Raw genomic sequence first — 20336 nt, 5'->3', positions numbered from 1 at the left:
TTGCCACTTTTCAATGTTATCTGATAACTGATATCAAGCTGCATTCTATCTGTAAATAAAATAGTCCCCTCTCTGAGTTCTAGACTAGAGGATAGAGGAGTGTGTGATCTCCTTGGCATGAGAGAAGTAAACAATCATTTTGAAAATATGAAGAAGAGGGTGACAAACTTCTGCCCTCTATACCTCTAGAGTTTATAGTCTGTAGGCCATCCATTGTCTTGCTGTCTTGTTTCTCTCTACACACACAATGCACCTTCACATTTTTCAAAATGTAAAACAAAAATTCTTAGTTCAAGAGACCTACAACGAGGGCTGCTGAGATAAGTGGATAAAGGAACTCCCTGCCAAGACTGACAAGGTAAGTTCTATTCCATGGCCCCACACAGTAAAAGGAAAGAATTTCTGAAAGTTGTCCACTACCATGCTGTGGGCACCTCCACCAGCACACATGCAAATTAAATAAAAATGTAAATTAAAACATAAATATTCTGACAGAGAAGAACAGATAACACTATTAATTCCATTATGTATTCAAATAAGCTCATGACAAAATATCAAAATATCAAAAATAGGAGGCTGTCTCAGAAGTAAAGAGCTTATTGTATAAGCATGAAGACCTGAGTTTAAATCCCCACCAGCCATATAGAAAGCTGATTGTATAATTACAGGTTACAGCTGTAATCCCAACACTGGGAAGCAGAGTTCCAGGTTCAGTGGCTTTGTCTCAGAAAATAAAGCTGGAGGAGCTGCAGAGATGACTCAACAGTTAAGGGCATTGGTTGTTCTTCCAGAAGTCCTGGGTTCAATCCTCAGTACCCACATGGTGGGTCACAACAGTTTATACCGGTACCCTTATGGGATCTATGCTTTCTTCTCATGTGGCGTTAGATGCAGACCCTAACACCCATATACATAAAATAATAATAATAATAATAATAATAATAATAATAATAATAATAATATAATAGAGATGGGGCCAAAGAAGAGTCCATGGCACAAATCTCTGATGCCCGCATATGCGCACACAGGTACACATTCACTCACCCACAAAAATCAATCAGGATCTTTAGCTTATGCTTACCTTTGGCTGTGGCATGAACCACAGCAGCTTGAGAAATGACTTGATAGGTTTCAAAACCCAAATAAGACAAGGCTGAGAACAAAAGGCCTCTCTTGAAAGGTTTTGTGTTTCCTGTCACCTATAGAAAACAATATATTAAAATTATGAAACTCAAGAAATCGTAGAGAAATTTTTACCCCATTCAAAACCTATCCATTTTCTCTCACCTCCAAAGCAAGTTATTATAGAATGCTACAAGCAAAAGAAATAGTTTACCAATTCTTTACTAAAACTGTTTAAACCCTGCATTCAGTAAATCTTAGTAATGGAAGCAGTAGTTGGTCTAACAGTCAGTTGTAGACTAGAAATGTAATTCAGGGGTAGAACATCATGCAAGAGACACTTAGTTCAAGACACAGAACCTCAAAAAGGATGAATGAATGAGTGAATGAGTGAATAAATATGGCAAAAAATGGCTTACATATTTATGAAAATCTTTTTACAGAGACATATGTACTTTAAAATTGTATGGAATAATATTATTAATAAGTTAATCAATTAATTCAATGATACTTTAAACCAACACTTAATAAATACTAATTATAGGCAAGCTGAAAACTGCAACAATTACTACACATGAAAATAATATACAGCTCTCAGTAAGGATATTGTCCAAAGACCCCACAGTGTTTAAATAGATGTTGAATAATAACCATATTTAAGATGGGTATGGTAGCACATGCCTATCACTCAGGAGGTAGAAGCAGGAGGATCAGGAAGATATTCAAGGTACAAACTGGTGAAAACCATTTCATCACCATAATCAAGGCAGTAAGCATATTCATCAACCCAAAACTGTCCTCTTTGTAATGGCTTTCCCAGCACCGTTTGTTATGGTTAAAACATTTCAGTTTGTTTTTGAAATATTCTCATGGTTTTCTTCCTGTCTCGTGACTGTTCCTTGTCTTCATTCATCTCTAATGTTTTCTTGCCTGTTTGTTGTTTGTGTCTAGAGCTTAAGCCTAGACCTCTTTTATTTTTTTATTAGTGACTTTATTTCTTCTCACAGTCTTAAATACCAGATCTGACCCATTCTGTCTCTAGCCTAAGCTTGAGAATCATTCAACATCTGTCTCTGCATGAAGTCTGTTATGAATTTCATCTCCTCTCAGTTGTCCCTGTGATGGGAAATGGGAGCTGTCTTCTAGTTGTTCCCTTTTCTGTTTTTCGACTCATCTATTATATTTATGTGCATGAGCACTTTGCCTGAATGCATGTATGTGTATCATGCGCATGCCTGGTCCCTGCAGAGGATAGGAGTGGGTGTCAGAGCCCCTGGAACTGGAGTTACCAAAGGGAGTGAGCCACCATGTAGGTGCTGGAAATGGAAACTGGGTACCCTAAAAGAGCATCAGAGTTCTTAACAAGTGCTACTGGGCGATCTCTTAAGATTAGTCGTTCAGTTTTTAAACATAAACAGAAAACCACTGATGCATCTAGATTTTTCTCCCAATCTATATTTAATACGCATCTAAACTTCTGATGTAGTCTTAGACCAGAAAATGGAACATTCAACACATTCCAATTTGTTGAATGTTCTGGTAAAACTGAGGACTCAGGATATTAATACCAGTGAATTAAAAACAAATCAACATCAAAACAGCATTTTACTTTCTGAATGCATTCTTACTTTCTAAAAACAGGTTAGTGGTGCAGACCAGTTTATAGAGTCTTGTTAAACATGTAAGAAACCCTGGGTTGGATCTTAAGCATCACATTAACTGGTTTTCATGGTGGTGCTCCTATCATCACAGTACCAGCCAGGGAGCAAGGGAGGTAAGCACAAGAGACTCAGGAGTTTGAGGCCACCCCGGGCTATATACCTGGGACATAAAAGATCTTGTCAAAAAAAAAAAAAAAGAAGAAGAAGAAGAAAAGAAGAGAAAAGAAAAAAGAAAATGGAAGAAAGAGGAAAGAGGAGGAGAAAGAGGAGAAATGTTCGACTAGGGAGAAGGTATTGCAGGCTCATAGGTATACTTTGGTGCCTAGAAAAAAACGGAGGGAAAGACCAAGATTTTTAACATTAAATCTTAGGGGCTTACTAATCAACACAACTAATGACACAGTAGAAAGGATGTACATAGTACTGTAATTTGAGAAAATGTCACATTTAGAATGTCCAACAATTTGTGCTTAAGTAATACACATGTTTCTTAAATGGAGGATGCATAGCCATTGAATGACTATATTTCTCATTGCAAATTCATAAGCTGACAGCTCATCACCTGATTTCTTATCAGTTTGATTAATATGAAGCAACCTGTTATTCCTCTCTGGGAAACTAGATGAAAATGATGTTTCTATACTTAAAAATCAAAGGCCTAGAACACCTCCAAGAGTGTTAACTTTAAGAATGTATCCAACAGCTAGAAGATACCACTTCACCTTGTACCTCTACCTTAGAATGCAATGCTTTTTATCATGAGTTCTTTAAAACAAACCTCTAGAGGGAGCATAGAGATGACTCAGTGGATACAAGGAAGCTGTCGCCAAGGCCTTCCAGCCTGAGTTCAATCACAGGGACCCACATGATGAGAGGAGAAACAGATTCCCACAAGTTATCCTCTGACCTACCTCCACATGTGCACTCTAGCATGGATCCAAACGATTCACAGAAAGTGAAATGTAATAACAATTCCTACAAGTATTTCTTATGTAAAGGGAAGTATTGCTCTCAGACGTACTTTTCCTCAACATTAATTTTACCAATTTTAGAGCCAGAAATTAAAATAAAATCAGTAGAGGGAAAGGAATGTGTTACCATTCTTCCCCTTTCTTAATTTTTGCCAAAGTCTTCCTTTTAAATATTAGAATTCATCTGTGATGGGTACAAGGCCTTCTTCTTCAAGTAATATTAAATACTTTCAATATTTTACTATGGCATTAAAATACAAATATATATGAACCAGATGTGGTGGCATTCGCCTTTAAGGCCAGCATTCAGGAAGCAGAGATAGGTAAACTTCTGTAAGTTCAAGGCTAACCCAGTCTACATAGTTAAGTTCCAGGCAAACCAGACACGCCGAGACAAAACTGCCTCAAAAGCAAAAGTAAACATTGTGCTAAAAGTTCCCAAGTTCCTTTCTTTAGCCCAGAACTCAAAAAGTAATTGCAGACCTCCTGAGCTACTTACTTATTTAAAGTCAATTGGCCCTCTGAATACAGTCCAAAATATCAGACATTTCCCCTTTACTCCTCAAATTTCCCTAGGCTGTTTCAGCTAGGAACTTAAATATTTCTACTTGAGTCTTCTTAATCTCTTCCATGAAACTATAATTCTCTACCCTTACAACTCTCTGAATCCATCCACTTACTTACATTCCCACTAAAGTGCAAGCCATATTTCTCACCTATCCTACACCAAGGTCTGTCTAGCATTCTCTCTTGCATATCCATTCCGACCGCACACTGTTATTTTTCAGTGAAAATTGTTCAAATGACCTCCTTGTTTGAATGCCTTACTTGGTTCCTATAGTCTGACTGAAGCCAGAGACGCGCACAATAGTGCCCGCGGGTGTTAAATCCTGTACTTGTTGTGTAATGTAAGTAGGTGGGTTGTAAAGGTCAGAGAATGTCTTGACCTGTTAAAACTGTTGAGTAATGGCTACTCCCTTCTCTCCTTCCACTCTGGGTTAGAGCAGTAAGCACGCAGGCTGTAAGCTTTTCTGAATCTGAGTCTCAGAAGGCAATTTCCCTCACAAGTACTGTGGATAACTGACCTCCTTACTTTCCAAGAGGAAGGGGTTAAAAGACCACAAAGTTCACACTCTCTCAGCATTCTCTTCCACCCCCTGCCCAGGGGAAACTTTCCCCTTCTGAGGAAAGTTAGCTGCAATGTCTGCTGGCAACAGCAGCATTGTGGAGAAACTATCTGCTTACTGCCACAAGAGAATGTGGAAACAGAACTTCCTCCTTCTAGCCTCAGAAACAGCTTTCAAAACAAAACATAACAACAACAACAACAACAACAACAAAAAGCCAAAATGTACAAACAAACAAACCCGAGAAGCTGGAGAGATAACTCATTGTTTATGAGCACTACTAGCTCTTCATGACCACTGATATGGTAACTAGGCATGCATTTGGTACACATACATCCATGCAGGCAAAACACATAATACACATAAATTAAATTGAATTTTTAAAAAATGGAGAAAGGAAGGTAGGTTGTTGTTGAACTCTCATACCTGGAATACTAGGACTCAGAAGGCTAAGGCAAGAAAACTTGCATGTTAAACTCAAGGTCACCTAGGGAGGCCCTGTCAACACAAACAAGTAAATATTTCCACAAAACAAAACCCTGAGATGTTAAAGGAGACCTCAACAGTTGAAAGCTTGACTAAACCTCAAGAGAGATCTTAAGTTAGACACCAAGTTAAGCCATATCTAGATTCCTGACCTACACACCACAGATAGTAATTGTATAAAGCCGGTATTTGAAGGCAGTACTTTGGGGCTTAAAATAAAACAGTTAGGAGAAATATATCTTAGGGACAGATGCCATCCCATTTTAAGAATAAAGACAGTCCTAAGACTGTCAAATAAAAACATCAGAACTGAGATAATAAACACACACATACATACACACACACACACACACACACACACAAACAAGAGAATCTCAACAGCTTTAACATGTATTAAAAAACCAAAAAAATTCAAGGATAAGTACTGTACAAATAAATTCTCATATTTATTCAAAATTTCAAAGTTACATCACAAACATTTTTGCCTCTAGGTGTAAGGCAAAGGTTTATTGACATTGAACTTACTTTTTTAAAAACTTTATTTTGGGACAAGCACTCACTGAATCACCCAGACTAGCCCTGAACTGGCTTGACATACAAAGCCAACCTTGAATTTGCAATCCTTGGACTCTAGCGGCTGGAACTACAGCACTGAGTCACCGGTCAGAGCTGTCTGAGGTGACAAGCTGAGTCCAGATACCGTCGGTGGCTTTGCTGGAAGCGGCCTTCTCAACGGCCAACGTTCTTTCACCTTCCTGTTCTACTTTCGGACAGGAAGGGCAGAGAGGACGCACCCCTCTGTCACAAGGCCGTCGCAGAGGTTTGCAAAGCGGAAGCTCCAGGACCCTCTGGCCGGGATGCCCGACCTCCAGACCTGGAGAGGGGGGCACCCCCGACGCCCTGCCGAAGGTGAGGGCCGGACCAGGACAGCGGGTTACCTCGGAACCGCGGAATCCCCAAGTGCCACAGCGCCCACCGCTGCCCCAGCTCCTCGCCAGCTGACACACGCTCTGCTCCGCTCCGCGTAGCAGAGGGAGAAGACGCCACAGTCGCGAGGACAGCGCCATGACTGACAGCTTCCCAGCCTGACTAACTACTAGCTACCGAACTTGACAGAACGGGGCGGGGCGAAAGTCGACTCTGGAGCGGAGTTCTTAAGGCCCGCCTGCACCACCTCCCTCACTCCCTCAGCTTCCGGGCCTCGGTTTCCAAAGACCGGAAATAGCTCCGGGTGGGAGATGGGTGGTGGGGACCATTACGCATGCGCACAACAGGCTCAGACAAGAGAAGCGAGCCCTCCTCTGACTATAGGCGACCATCTATTGGTTATAGCTTTTGTGGAAGCTTTCTTTAAAAGCTTTTTTTTTTCTATAATGTTCTAAAGTCTTCAACAGTAAAGTGAACCTGACGCGTATGGTCCTTTTTGAAAATAAATAGATGCTTAAATGAATTAGATTGTCTTACATAAGGAGGAGAGTGGGGAAAAAAATCTAGAGCCTGGAGATGGTGGGAATTAAAAGAGAAGGAAAGCAAAGCCCGAAGAGGCTTAGTCAAGAAATAACAGAAAAAAAAGTCATACCATATCCAGAGTTCAAAGTGCTTCCCTAGCTTGCACGAAATCCTGAGTTCAGTTCTCTGCACTGTATAAGACTACAGTGGTAGCACATGACTGTAACGAAAGCCAGCATTGGAGAGGTGATCACATAAATCAGGAGTTCAAGGGCTATATAATGAGTTGGGTGCTAGCATGGAATCTGGGAGACCCTGTCTCAAAAAAGAAAAAAGTTAAGCTGATTGTTGTAATCCCATGATTTTAAAGATACCCTGAACTACTCAGTGAATTCCAGTCTAGTCTGAACTACTGGATATGACTTTTAGATTCTAGATTTTAAAAATTTAGATTGATACCCCAGTGCTTTCCTGGGTAGGAACACATTTAAAAACAAACAAACAAAACACAGGTTATATCCTAGAGAGAGAGAAATCAGATTTCAACTTAACTTACATTTATTGCCTTAAATTGTTTAAATACCCATTTGCTAAAGGTGCTATGTGATGTTGGGACCTTTTATGTCCTTTAACGATTATGCTATTATCTCATTTAATCACTGTTAGGTGTAGATAGTAACTGCAAGCTATAAATGAGAAAGATTTGCTTTAGTACAAGAACCACTCATGAGAAAAGGGATAGAAGAGATATTCAGGGCAAGCTTCCCAGCTGCAAAGGCATGAGACATTGCTTTTGGTAATATATATATATATATATATATATATATATATATATATATATATATATATATATATATATATATGTTCATTTCGATGGTGATGGAGAAATATGCCTATAAAGATTGCACTAAACTTTTGCAAATCCATAACACACACTGGTTTGTTTATAAGGAGGTGGGGGGCAGGAATCGGGAGTTGGAACTGGAGTGACAAGGGCTAACTACTGAGCACTCTCTTCAGTCCCCACATTCTAGTTCTTATTTGATACTTTATTGGGTTGGTCTCTCGTTGTCTCAAAGACCAACTATAAGTTTATGATGATAGCATACTCATGCATTTAGGCTATAACATCTTGCCCTATTTAATAAATATAAGAATTGTATTTGTCAATTTTTACACATTAAATACATGATAAAATACATTATATTTATAATATGTATATTCTCCTTAACTTTTATTGAATCCAAGTAATTTCCACAGAAGGAACCACTTTCCATATCTCTAATGCAAGCTAGTTCAATACTGTTAAATAATATGGATGCCATGGTCATCCTGAGATTCCATTTCTAAAACCAGCTACAACAAATTCCGGTTTTATATGTGCTTTGCTGAATAAACCTTGTGAATGTTAGGAACGTTCTCTGTAATCTCTATAAACCTCACCAATAATAGATTTCATTGGCTATACTTAGGCTGAAAAGGTTGTTTACCTGAAACTTAGATTTATCTCAGCTTAAATTTGGCAATCTTACTTGGTTTTCCATGGCTAGGCAATGCTACTTTAGAGACTATGAATAGAGTTCTGTTGGTAGCGTGCTTGCCTTGCTTGAATGAGACCATAGCTTCAATCTCCTGCAATTTCCTTGAGCCAACTGAAGTTGTGTACTTTAATTTTTGTCAGAAACATTATATGTAATATATCCTTTCCCTTTGCTTAAATGCAACATTAATTCTCCTGTCATAATTGTCATCTCTGAGGGTTACTGCCTCAGATTGCTAACCTGGGCCTAGTTTTGGAAGCTCCTAGCTTCCATAATCTTATTTAGGTCTAGAATGTTTTCAGCTTCTGAGAGTTACTGCTGAATAAACTCACCCTTTCTTATTCTTTCTGAACTCTGGCTGGCTGATTCAATTCAGCTGTCCTGGCTCAAACTTATCTTCAAGCTGACTGATTCAATCAATCTAGCTTCTCTCAGCTTCTTACTGAATTAATTGCTTTGTGTGGCCTCATACTAACTTTGGCAATATGTTCTAATCTTCTGGCTGCTTCTGGTTCTGTGGCTCATTCTGTCTTCATCTGTGTCTAGCTTAATCACTCTTTGCAACCTGTCTCTCTATAACTGTCCCAGTAAAACTAACTTCTCTCCTTTTGTCTCTGTGCTGCTCTGTTAAGTAGAGAAAGAAAAGAAAGTCTCTTCTCCCCTCTCTTCTGGTGAGAGTTGGGCATATCCTATTCTGTCAAATCTTTCTCTGAGTCATCACTTTGTCTGCCTCTCAGTTAAACACCTCTTTCAAACATGGTGCTTCCTTCTACAGACTAACTTTACCTTCATTGTTTGGGATTAAACCTGTGTGCTAAGGACAGAACCACACCACATCTAGAAACAGATTTTTTTTTCAGGAAATAACACATTCTTGGGGGTCACAATGAAATCAAATATCCTACAATAGCTCTGCATAATGAGGCTCTAGATATAATTTTGTCCTATCGTTGGCAAGATACGATTATTTTGTGTGCTTGTTTTCAGGACCTGAAAGCAGGAGCTATAATCCCTAGCATGAAATGGTATCTGTTTAAGACATAGATTGAAAGAGCTGGTGATGTAGCTTGTTGGCAGAGTGTTAAAATTTAAGAGGCCTGGGTTTGATCCCTAACCCTGTTAAGAAAAGGAAAGAAAAGGTAGATCCTGGCACACAGAGACTACATTATCTGCTATCTTTTTTTTTTTTTTTTTTTTTTTTGGAGCTGGGGACCGAACCCAGGGCCTTGCGCTTCCTAGGTAAGCGCTCTACCACTGAGCTAAATCCCCAGCCCCTATCTGCTATCTTTCCATGTCTTTGTGGCCTCATTCCCTGACACCTGTCCTCCTCCCTACATACCACATGTATGTACCTCACTCGAGAAGACTCCAGTCCACTGCCTGTTTTTGCGCTACAGTGAGCTGAAGGCTTCACTGTGTGATATTTTGTCTGTCAGTAGACTTTCACATTACACTATCAGACACCTTTTCTCATATAACTTCATATTTCTTACCTGGCTAATTTCAATTTCTCTTTCCATTATCAGTAAGTCACTTCCTCAGACAAACTTTTCCTTATTCCTCCTGAATATATTTCCATTTATTAACTCATAATTTGACTTTTATAATTGTTTGGAATATATTTTGGAGGAATTGGTAACATAAGCCTTCGTTATACAGTCATCTCGATGACTGATTTTTTTTTTTCAGTTAATAATAGGCATGACCCACTTTTTCCATTCATTCCATATGTATTGTGTGTCTGCAATGCTAGGTCTCAAAGCTTGGACAAATGGCTAACTGAGATGCCTGTTTAACATATCAGAGCAGATGCTGGTAGCCAAGTTCTCAGCAACTACCTGTTACTGGCCATCTTGGCTGGCATACCCTGCTCCCTAAATTCTACAGCCCAGGGACTGGAACTGGGCTGGACCCCTACCCTCAGCTTCTCTTTCCTATATAACCCGGCCATTTTGGCTACACCTCTTTCTAGGTCTCCTGGCTTGCAATGGGCCTCTAGGTTCCTGGTTTTTCTCTCATGCACTCTAGCTTCCCTACCACACCCGTTCTCTCAAGGTCCTTTTCAGTCTAGACATTTCCATGTCTCCTGCTGTGCTCTCCCTCATAGATACAATAAGCCTTCTCCACCCATACCTAGGAGCATCATGTCCTTCCCACCCCACCGCAGCTTCCTCCCCTTTTTAACATTTTTTCTATGTAATATGCCTTCTACTCTTCTAGTAACAAGAGAAGTACAATCACTTGTAAAATACTTAACTATATATACTGACAGATGGTTCAAAATGCCAGCTAGGACGGTGAAAAAGAAAGGGCTGTAGATGTATTTCTGTGAGCTTTTGCAATTTGATTTTATTTCTTTCCCCCCCCTTTTCAGTGTTCAGTATTGAACACAGAGCCTTGTTCATGCTAGACATTTAATACTTTATAACTGAGCTATGACCTCAGCCCAACATTGCAATCCTAAACTGGACAATGGCCAGAGAAGACTTCATTCAGAACTTTTTTGAATTAATACCCAAAGAAGTGAGTCTTTGAGGACTGTTAGGGACACAGCATTTTGTGTAGAGTAAAAGAAACATGTAAATTTTTGCCCTCAAAAAGAAATGGAAATCTATGACCAGTAGGCAGGAGGAGGAAGTAAGTGATAAAGATCAGTGATAAGGCAGGTGACAATGTGAGGATTTTGAATGTTTGCTTTGTATGACTAGGTCATATCTAATTTACATTTTATTTTGGGTTCGTCTAATGTCAAGAGTAGATTAAAGGGGATCATGGTTGGCCTGCCAGGGGCAACCCCCCCCCCTTTTTTAAAGAATTATTTATTCATCTTACATGTATGAATACACTGTTGGTGTCTTCAGACATAGGAGAAGAGGGCATCACACCCCATTTCAGATGGTTGTGAGCCACCATGTGGTTGCTGGGAATTGAACTCAGGACCTTTGGAAGAGAAGTCAGTGCTTTTAACCATTGAGCCATCGCTCCAGGCCCCAGGGGCAACCCTCTTAAAGGAAACTACTGCCTTTCTCCCAGCAATAATCAGTTGATACTACATTGCTAATATATAGCTGAGTGAGACCATATGCATTGCCCCTCTCCATGCTGAGATTTTTGTCTGACCTGAGCTTTTGCAGGTATTTCAATACTGCCAAAGTCACTGTGAGCTCATATTTATAAGTGCCCAGAAACCTCTGCCTCTTACATTCTTTGCTTTCTGTCTTCTTTAATGATCACTTCTGGATCTTGGTAGGAGGGGGTGTGATGCAAATATCCCATTTAGGGGTCAACTTTCCTTAGTCTCGTCCTCTGTGCTTAGGACATTTGTGGGACTCTGCTCATCACTGCTGCATACAGGAGCTTCTCTGGTGAGAATTGAGAAGTGCATTAATCTATTGGGCTAACAGTAAGTCATTAGGAGTTGGTTTAATATTCTGTTTAGTAGAAAAATTGTACTAGGTTCTTCCCTGGGTCTATGACCTGTTAGCTGTTGGTTTTTGCCCTGATAATGGTGCCAGGTGTGGGCTTCATTTCGTGGAGTGGAACTTAGATCCAACTGGAAAGTGGTGGGTTATTCCCATGATATTTCTGCCACTATTGCCCAAAAGGTATGTCTTTCTAGGCTGCTCATCACTGCAGCTCATAGGGGTCACTGCCAGGTAAGACTGAGATTACTCTTCTCCTCTGGTAGCATACATATCACAATCCACTCTTTAGTCATTTCTACTAAGTGCTTCCTTCCACCCATTTTTTTTCCAATTTAAGTGAATGACTTTTGCCAGTTTTGTGGTAATATTGTTCTTTTGTCTTTGCCAATTTTTAACCCCTATTTCTCATCAGAAATTTTAAATTTTCATGCAATAGAAGATGTGACTGTATCCATCACCATAGGCATTTTTGAGATTAGTATAGCCTGGTGACTTTAGACAAATTGAACAACTATCTACCTATCACATTTCACGGTATTCACTTGTACTGTTCTTATGGCACTAAACATATAACAAAGCTTTTTGTGACGTTAAATAAAATAAATATGCATAATAAATAAATAAGCATGTAAAATGACTCTGGGAAGGTGTACACTGAACCACTCTACAGAAGGATGGCTAAAGGCTAGCATTTCACACTATTTCCCTGTTCAGATCTGTTTTCTTTTTCTAAGGTTTATTTGTTTTGCATGTATGTTTTGCCTGCATGTTTGTATACACACACACACACACACACACACACACACACACACACTCACACACACATACTCACACACACATGCATACGCCTGGAAGTCAGAAGAGAGTATCAGATCCTCTGGATGTTCTAGATGTTTGTGAGCTTCAAACCGGGAACTCTGCAAGAGCAACAAGTGCTCTTAACTTCAGAGTCCTTCTGTTCAGATATTTTAATGCCTAAAGTCAATTATGGGCTCTTAAAAGGTCAGCGGGTTGAGGGGCAGCAAAGAAAACTGAGAGTGAAAATGGGTCGGGTAGCAAACTCACTACCCCCCCACACACACCACACACACACACACACCACACACACACCACACACACACACACACACACACACACACACACACACACACACACACACACACACACACACACACACACACAATCACCTTGGTCCCTCCCACAAGCTCCGCCCTCGCCCTGGCCGCGCCAGGACTCCGCCCACGAGCCCCGCCCCTCCGGTTCCAGTAAAGCCCCTGCGGTCCCACCGCCTTGCGGTACTCCTTGCTGGCTCTCCACCCTCACTGTACTTCCTCGGCGACCTAGTGGGTGAGTGCGTGACTTTTCCCAGCTCGGGAGCTGTGTGGCCCAGCCCAAGCCTGCAGCCTCCCGGGAAGCGGTCTGGTCCGGTGCGGAAAAACTTAGGGCCCTCAGGCTTCGCGCGGCTCGGCCCTCCGGGCCAAGCGCGCCGGAATGCTCCGTGGGTTTCCGGTGCCCACCCTGGGGACTCCCAAGTGTCGCGTGCTGGGTCCGCGGCCGGTTGAGGCCCGGGGCTGGGGGTCAGCCTGGGGCCGCGAGCGCTTCCTGGGCCTGCAGCTCGCGCACCTGGACAACCCAGCCATGGGCCCTGGAGTGGAAGGGCAGGGTGGGGCGAAGGGTTACAGCCCCGAAATCTCGGTCCCGCTCAGCGGGGAAAGATTGGTGAACCAGACGAACCGGTCGTGTGGGGGAACGGTGGAGGAAAGGCTGCATGCTGTGGGAAAAGGTGATACTGAATTCGGTGCAAAGCCGGGACTGCGTGAAGTCCAAGACGCTCCTGCACCTGTACCAGCTTCGAAAGACTGCCCAGGGCTTTGGGCGCACTGCACACGGGACGCGGAGGAAGGGCAGTGTGCCATTTGTTTTGCAGTCACAAACTTGACCAAGCATAGTGACCGACCGTTAGTGCTGGCCCTGATGCACCTGACGGTGGTGATCAGCTCTTGCTTCTTTCTGTTGTCTGTTTATGGCTGCCTCAGAATAGTCAAATAGAGGGTAAAGTAGGGTTAAATATACCAGTGGACTGCAGTGACCCAAAGCCACTGTGTTAAGACAGTTTTTATTCGTGGTTAGCTCACAACAAGCTTAAATGGGACTATTATCTCTCTCACGCCTCAGAAAACTGGAATTAACTTAATTTATGAAACTATGCACCTGGAAAGGTAGTAGTGTTAGGTTTCGATTCAGCTCTGTGTGTTTTTTTTTTTTTTATAGAATATGATTTACAAAAGTAAATGCACATTATTTCATGAGTAAGGCAGTGATTATCTGTGTACTTTCAAGTATGATCTGAGGTTTGTTAGCTGTCTAACCTTTGGGTGGGATACCTAATACTTTAAGGTGTGTTTCTACATTTGCAAAATAGATACAGCATTGATATGTCATAGAGTTGTGAGGATTAAATAAAATGTTTGTAGATCTTCAGCAAAGTGCATGGTACATAAATAACTATATATATAGTTATATATATATATATAGTTCATGCCTTGTTCTTAGATATCAGATCTGAGTTTTGTCAGTCATAGCTAAATAAAACCTGTTCAGGCCTCAAACACAGGTACAGGGAAACAGCAAAGCTTAGGTAACAAAACAGATGCTTGTGATAGTAGTTGTAGTGACAACAGTGGATTCTCAGGATCAATCTGTTTTTCAACGGTCCACCCCCCCCCCCCCCCCCACCTTGAGAATTCTTTTAAAAAGCAGTTCCTTTTGGGTGATAAATTGAAAAAATGCACCCCACTCTAGCCTGATAGTTCAGAGCCCATCTCCAAGATTGGACCATGCAGAAGCTCTCTTAATGAGACAAAACTGAATTTCTGGTTTTTAAAGAATTAGAACATGCCTGGCACAGGAAGAGAAGGAAGTGTTGTCTTTCAGAATCTGTTCTCTGATCTGACCGCTAAAGCTGAGGTTCTAGATTTGGGGGAAGCAAAATTGTTCATTACCTCCAAAGACATGTTGATAATTGGACATGTCCTTTAACTTTTCTTGGAACTGTGAACATTTATAGACAGTGAGCTATAAAATAAAGCCTTTAATCCTAGCACTCAAGAGGCAGAGCAAGCTAGGTCTCTAAGTTTGAGGCCAGCCTGATATGTAATGGGAGTTCCAGGGCAGCCAGTGCTACACACAGAAACTCTGGCTCAAAAAACAAAAGCAAACAAACAAAACAAGAAAAGAAAACTAACAATTATATAAGATATTTTTGTGGGGCTATTGGCCAAGCTTAGCGTAAGGGAACTTGTCTGGCTTGTCCTTGGTCTTAGTCCCCCCAACACTGAAATAAACACATATAGTTAAATAAAATATTTATAAACTTTCTTTACAGTGAAATTTCTTCTGCACCTGCATCTGCTCAAGCATTCAGCTTATACTGTCCTTGTGCCTTCTCAGCTCTTCTTATGCCTTTGTACCTGGTGTTTTGTTTCTTGCCATCTTTTGGTGCTGTTCTCCGATTCCATTCATGATTGTCAAACTTTTCTTTCACTGATGACTTAAGTAAACCTGGCAGCCAAGTCAAGAAAGATAATGTTGGATGCGAAAATGATTTCACGACATTTTGACCTTTAAATATTCATAACGCAGCTATTCTTTGTCGAAGCACAATCTTGCTGGTGGGTCTTTTTAGTAAGAATCAATGCCACTTCTCAGTCTCTTGAGGAGTCCAAACCACTGTTGTCAAGTCCTTTCTAAGGCCTTTATCGAAAGTGGTTTTGTTCTGTTTTAATGTTCTTAATTTGTCTTGTAGATACTGCTGCCTAGGCTAAAGCTTAAACCTAGAAGACTTGTAGATTTGTAAAAAGAGTTGCCAAGAAAGAATTTAAATGACCACTTATCATTGATTTTATTTGACATTAAGTTTTTACACTGGTAATGAAGGGAACTTATATACACATATTGATAACCTTCTGATAACTAAATTTAAACCACAGTGTAGCTATGTTTTATGCTGGTTTACGTGTACCTAAAGAAGGCTGGGAGTAGGGTACAGGGATTTTTTTTCTTTTTTCTTTTTCTTTTTTTTTTGGAGAGGCTTTTCTATATATAACAGCTTAACTAAAAGGAATCATAACTTTTAACAAGACATGAAAATTAACGGTACTGTGGTCACACCAGTTTGTATTAGGTAGCTAGTACATTAATACAATTTCTCTATGAGGAAGGAATATTATACAGTCAGTTTAGTAAACTAGTGTGAAATATTGTCTTATGAAATGGATATATTGTGTCTATTTCCTGTAAAAATTACCAAAGCAACAATATGGGTGGTGTGGTTTATAGTGTCATCATATTAACCTCAGTTTTCTGATTTGCTCTGGTTTTTTGTGGGATGATGTCACAGGTGAGGCAGGTACAAGATAGGAGGCCTGTCATTGGGTGAGAAGGAAGGATGGGAGGGAGAAAAGTTTGAAGGAAGAGGAGGAGACTGGAGTGGAAAGGAGGAAGAGACAGGAGGGACAGGGAGAGAAGCTGTGGCAGGACAATATGGCGGGTGACGCTAAGATTCCACGCTGTACCTTGACAGGATGTTACAAATGTTTTTTTTTTTTTCTCCATCTTTATTAAGTTGGGTGTATTTCTTATTTACATTTCAATTGTTACTCCCTTTCCCGGTTTCCAGGCCAATAACCCCCTAACCCTTCCCCCTCCCCTTCTATATGGGATAGATGTGTATGGGCTTTGTATGTTTAGGTAGACAATTATATCTTATCAATTGGGCCAAAGGTTATTGTGTTGTGTGTTCTTTCATGTGTTAATTTAAGTGTAATGGACTGTGGGGCGGCTGGTCTGGGCCACCACGGAGTTGGGATGTGTGTGTCTGGCATGAAAACCTGCCTTGGGAACTAGGTAGGTAGAGAGATTGCTGCCGGGCTCAGAGAGAGGCCTTCAGCAGTGTGATAGGGGATGGAGCAGAGCGGGTGAGACGCTTTGCTGACTGAGAATTAAGATACCTAGCAGATATCTTGGGGCACTGTGGTGACGGACCTAGTGGGGATAAAAGATAACATTTTTATTTTTTATATTTTACAACAGTTTTTATTTTCCTTTTTATCTATCTATCCATCTATCTATCTATCTATCCATCCATCCATCCATCTATCCATCTGAGACAAGATTTTTCTGTGTAGCCCGGGCTGTTCTTTGCCTCCCCTAAGTGTTGGAATTAAAGTTGTGTCCACAACTGCCTAGCCTTCCCTCTCTCTCTTCCTTTCTCCCTCTCTCCGTCTCTCCCTCTCCTTTTTCATATAGTCTGTGCAGCCTTGTGACAAGAGCAGTAAAGTCAAGGAGGGCATTCATCTCCTGCCTCCACCTCTCAAGTGCTGGCATTATCTGCTGGTGTGTGTAATCACACTCATGTATTTAAAGACTGAAGTTTTGTTTTACAATTACTCTAAACATTAAGATGATAATCGCTTTACATTAAAATTTCTATTTGCAAGTGTAAAAAAGAGTGGAAGTTTATTTCCCTCTGGCTAGGGATCTTTTTTTGTTCTTTCAAAACAAGGTTTCTCTGTGTAGTCCTAGTTGTTTGGGAACTGTGTAGACCAGGCTGCCCTCAAACTCAGAGATCCTCTTGCCTCTGCCGCCAAGTGCTGGGATTAAAGGCTCGTGCCACTACCGCCTGGCTTAGGATCATTTTTTTTTTTAAAAAAAAAGAAGTAAAAATCTAAACAAATATTTCCTGGTGGGACTGTCACTAGAAATTTTTGAAATTCCTAGAAGTACAAGCATGCCTGCCTGTCGACTTTCTTGCTCTGCTTTTCTCCTCAGCATTGATTACCATGAAACATGCTGCTGTTAACTCTACTCAGCTCACTTACCTTTCTATCCTGTAATCATGTTAAGGTGAGACTCTCCTTCTGTCACTGTTGGTTCCCCACCAACTCAGAAGAGTGCCTGATACAGGGCAGGTGATCCTCAGGAATTGGTTGAATGGATATTAAATGAGTAATAGTGTTATCAAATATTAATGATTAGGAAATGTAAAAGGATTTGCCAGAAAGTTAAAAACAGCTGTGATGTTTATGGTAATTAATGCTGAAATGAATATTCTAGAAATTGGAGAATGTGTAAACATATAGTTTATATATATATATATATATATATATATATATATATCCGTTTATTTATGTTGGGAATGCCAACATATGCTCTATTACTGAGTGACACTGAGTGCTAGAAACTTTCAAACTTTGAGAATGAAAGTAGTAGTTGTTTTACCTTTGAACTGAAAGAATTTGTTTGTTTATTTTGGGGTAAAGTCCCAGGCTGGCCTTGAACTCACTTCCTCTTGCTTCAGCCTCCTGAGTGCTGGGATCCTGGCATGTAAGACCATCATCCAAAAAGAACTCACTATGAATTAGGGAGGCACTATGTGACAAATGAAACGCTGATCTGAGCCAACAGAAGTTTGCATACTCAGCTAAGAAGTGAAGACAGGGAGCCATATTTAAAAAGCAGGGGTGTAGAGTTCACACATAGTTCACTGGGCAGGTGGGAAGCTCTGTTGGTTCAACACAGAGAAGTAACTAGAGGCCGAAAGGTAACAGCTCCAGGCAGGGAGATTCCTAAAGGACTTGAGTTTCAGTGGATCCCATGCCTGAATACATTCGCTTGCTTCTGCTGCACAGATGCCCACAGCTGCCCCACAGCTTTCCTGCATCTTTCCCTTACATTGTTGTCAGCTAATTACCCTGATTTGTATTGACATAGGTGACTTGCATTGTTGCTCTGTATTTTATAGCCAAGCGTGTTAAGATCTTGTTTCCTAAAGGGAGATGATATCCGGGTCCTGGTATTGCTTGTTCAAACACCTGCATTAATTACTGTTCTCGCTGCTGTGAACAATTACTGCTCAAAAGCAAATCAAGGAAGGGTATAGTCTGGGCCCAGGCATGGGAGGTGGACGGTCACTTTACACCTGGCTGTATTGAGAGAGCAGTGGATACTGGTACTCTGTTTGCTTTCCTCCTTTTCACTCAGTCCGGGACCCCAGCCCATGGAATGGTCTCATCCCCACTTAGCATGGATTCTAGAAACTCACTCATAGCCAAGAAGCTTGTCTCGTAGTGTTCTACATCTCGTCAACGTGACAGTCAGTACTAACTATCGATCTCCTAGGTGGACATCTGGCGATCTGCTCCTTCAGTGGACTTCAATGTATAGTCAGTGATATTTCTAGAATGTATGTACATTGACCAAGAGGTTAGAACAGTAGCCAAGCTTGGAATATGTATTAAGTTAAAACCTTAAGTAAGTTTCCTTCTTGTTCTCAATCAATCAGAATAATATGTTTTCAGGATTTTTTTTTTAGAGAATTTAAATTTAATTAAAATTTAATTTTTTTAGAGAATTTAGTAGGGCTTGGGTTGGTGGTTCACTTTGTGGTAGTAAAAGCAAGGTAAAACTCATGTGTACATCTTAAACTACTGGTACATTGCTAACATTTTTTTTATTATTATTAATTGGCTTTCCTGAGTTCTTTCTGTCCAGCTGCCATCAGCAAATCTAAACATCACTGTTTACATCAAGAATTTGGAAGCCTTTCGGGGAGGTGGCCTTGAACATGCTAAGGACATGTTCTACTATCTTTCAGAAAAAAATGTTTAGATTTATTGACATTGTGTGTGTGTGTGTGTGTGTGTGTGTGTGTGTCTGTGTGTGTGTGTGTCTGTGTGTCTACCGTGTAAGTATAGATGCCCACAGAGACCTGAAAAGGGTGTCAGATTCCATGGGGCTGGAGTTTCAAGTAGCGGTGAGCTTCCTGTTCCTTTTTCTGTAGTGATGTGTCTTGAGAGTTTCAGACTGAGATGCCATGGATGTAGTAAAACTCACTTCCTTATGCAGCATTAGCCTAGGAGGCAGGGACTGGTCTCTTGTTGGGGTGTACTGCTTTTTTTTACATAGTTTGTGAGTTTAGTCACTTTCAGAAAAGGCTCTCAGACAGGTGAGAAAGCTTTCAGATGTACATTTTTATAGCTTTTTAGATAGGCTAGTGGTTAATGGAGATTGAGTTTGAACAACCCTATTCTTTTTCAACCATTTCTCCTTTTTATTCTATATTTTTGGTATTTACTGTTTCTTTTGAGTCCTTGAGTAGCAATTCCTTTACAAGTTATATATTCACTGTAGTTAACATTAAAGTAAAAGAACATAAACTAGGAGAGATGTTGGGCATTACCTGAAGATACTGAGTGAGTTATCATTCACACTGGAAGAAAGCAAGGCCAGCAGAAGTTAAGCCTCTGTCCACATGGCCACCATCACTTGTCTGATTCAGAGCCAGGGTCTGGTTTCCTTGTTGTCCCAGTGATCCTTCTGGCTTGCTTCACATTAAGGTGAAAACTATCCTCTTCTCTGTATTGTGTGATTTTATATCTGACATTCCTCATTTTTGTTTCTCTTATCTTGTGGCAAGGATAGAAACAGCAACCAAACAGAAATAACATTTGGTGTCACTTTCTTTTTATGAAATCAAATTTCTTTTTTCTTTTTC

The 20336-nt window shown here is 40.6% G+C and overlaps 2 protein-coding genes across 17 annotated transcripts in view; one reads left to right on the top strand and one right to left on the bottom strand.

Annotated features, from left to right (window-relative positions):
* Positions 1–6465, bottom strand: part of Rmdn1 (regulator of microtubule dynamics 1) — a 57596-nt gene extending 51131 nt beyond the window's left edge. For 14 of the 15 annotated variants that reach the window (XR_015619968.1, XR_015619970.1, XR_015619975.1 and 11 more), the window contains exons 1-2: positions 6306–6465; positions 1082–1199 (exon numbers count right to left, since the gene is read on the bottom strand). Coding sequence is in view for 7 of the 15 variants with exons in the window: in XM_087550436.1 (XP_087406562.1) it covers positions 1082–1199; positions 6306–6434 (247 nt within the window). In the remaining 8 variants the exon portion in view is untranslated. 15 annotated transcript variants of the gene reach the window in all.
* Positions 6466–13046: 6581 nt separating this feature from the next.
* Positions 13047–20336, top strand: part of Cpne3 (copine 3) — a 50958-nt gene continuing 43668 nt past the window's right edge. Inside the window, 1 exon segment of one of the 2 annotated variants that reach the window (NM_001107917.3) lies at positions 13047–13129. The gene's annotated coding sequence lies outside the window, so the exon portion shown is untranslated. 2 annotated transcript variants of the gene reach the window in all.

This window comes from Rattus norvegicus, chromosome 5, assembly GCF_021556685.1.
Source record: "Rattus norvegicus strain SHRSP/BbbUtx chromosome 5, alternate assembly SHRSP_T2T, whole genome shotgun sequence".
NCBI lineage: Eukaryota > Metazoa > Chordata > Mammalia > Rodentia > Muridae > Rattus > Rattus norvegicus.
The sequence above is the reverse complement of the archived record's forward strand: the minus strand, read 5'-3'. Positions and strand labels throughout refer to the sequence as shown.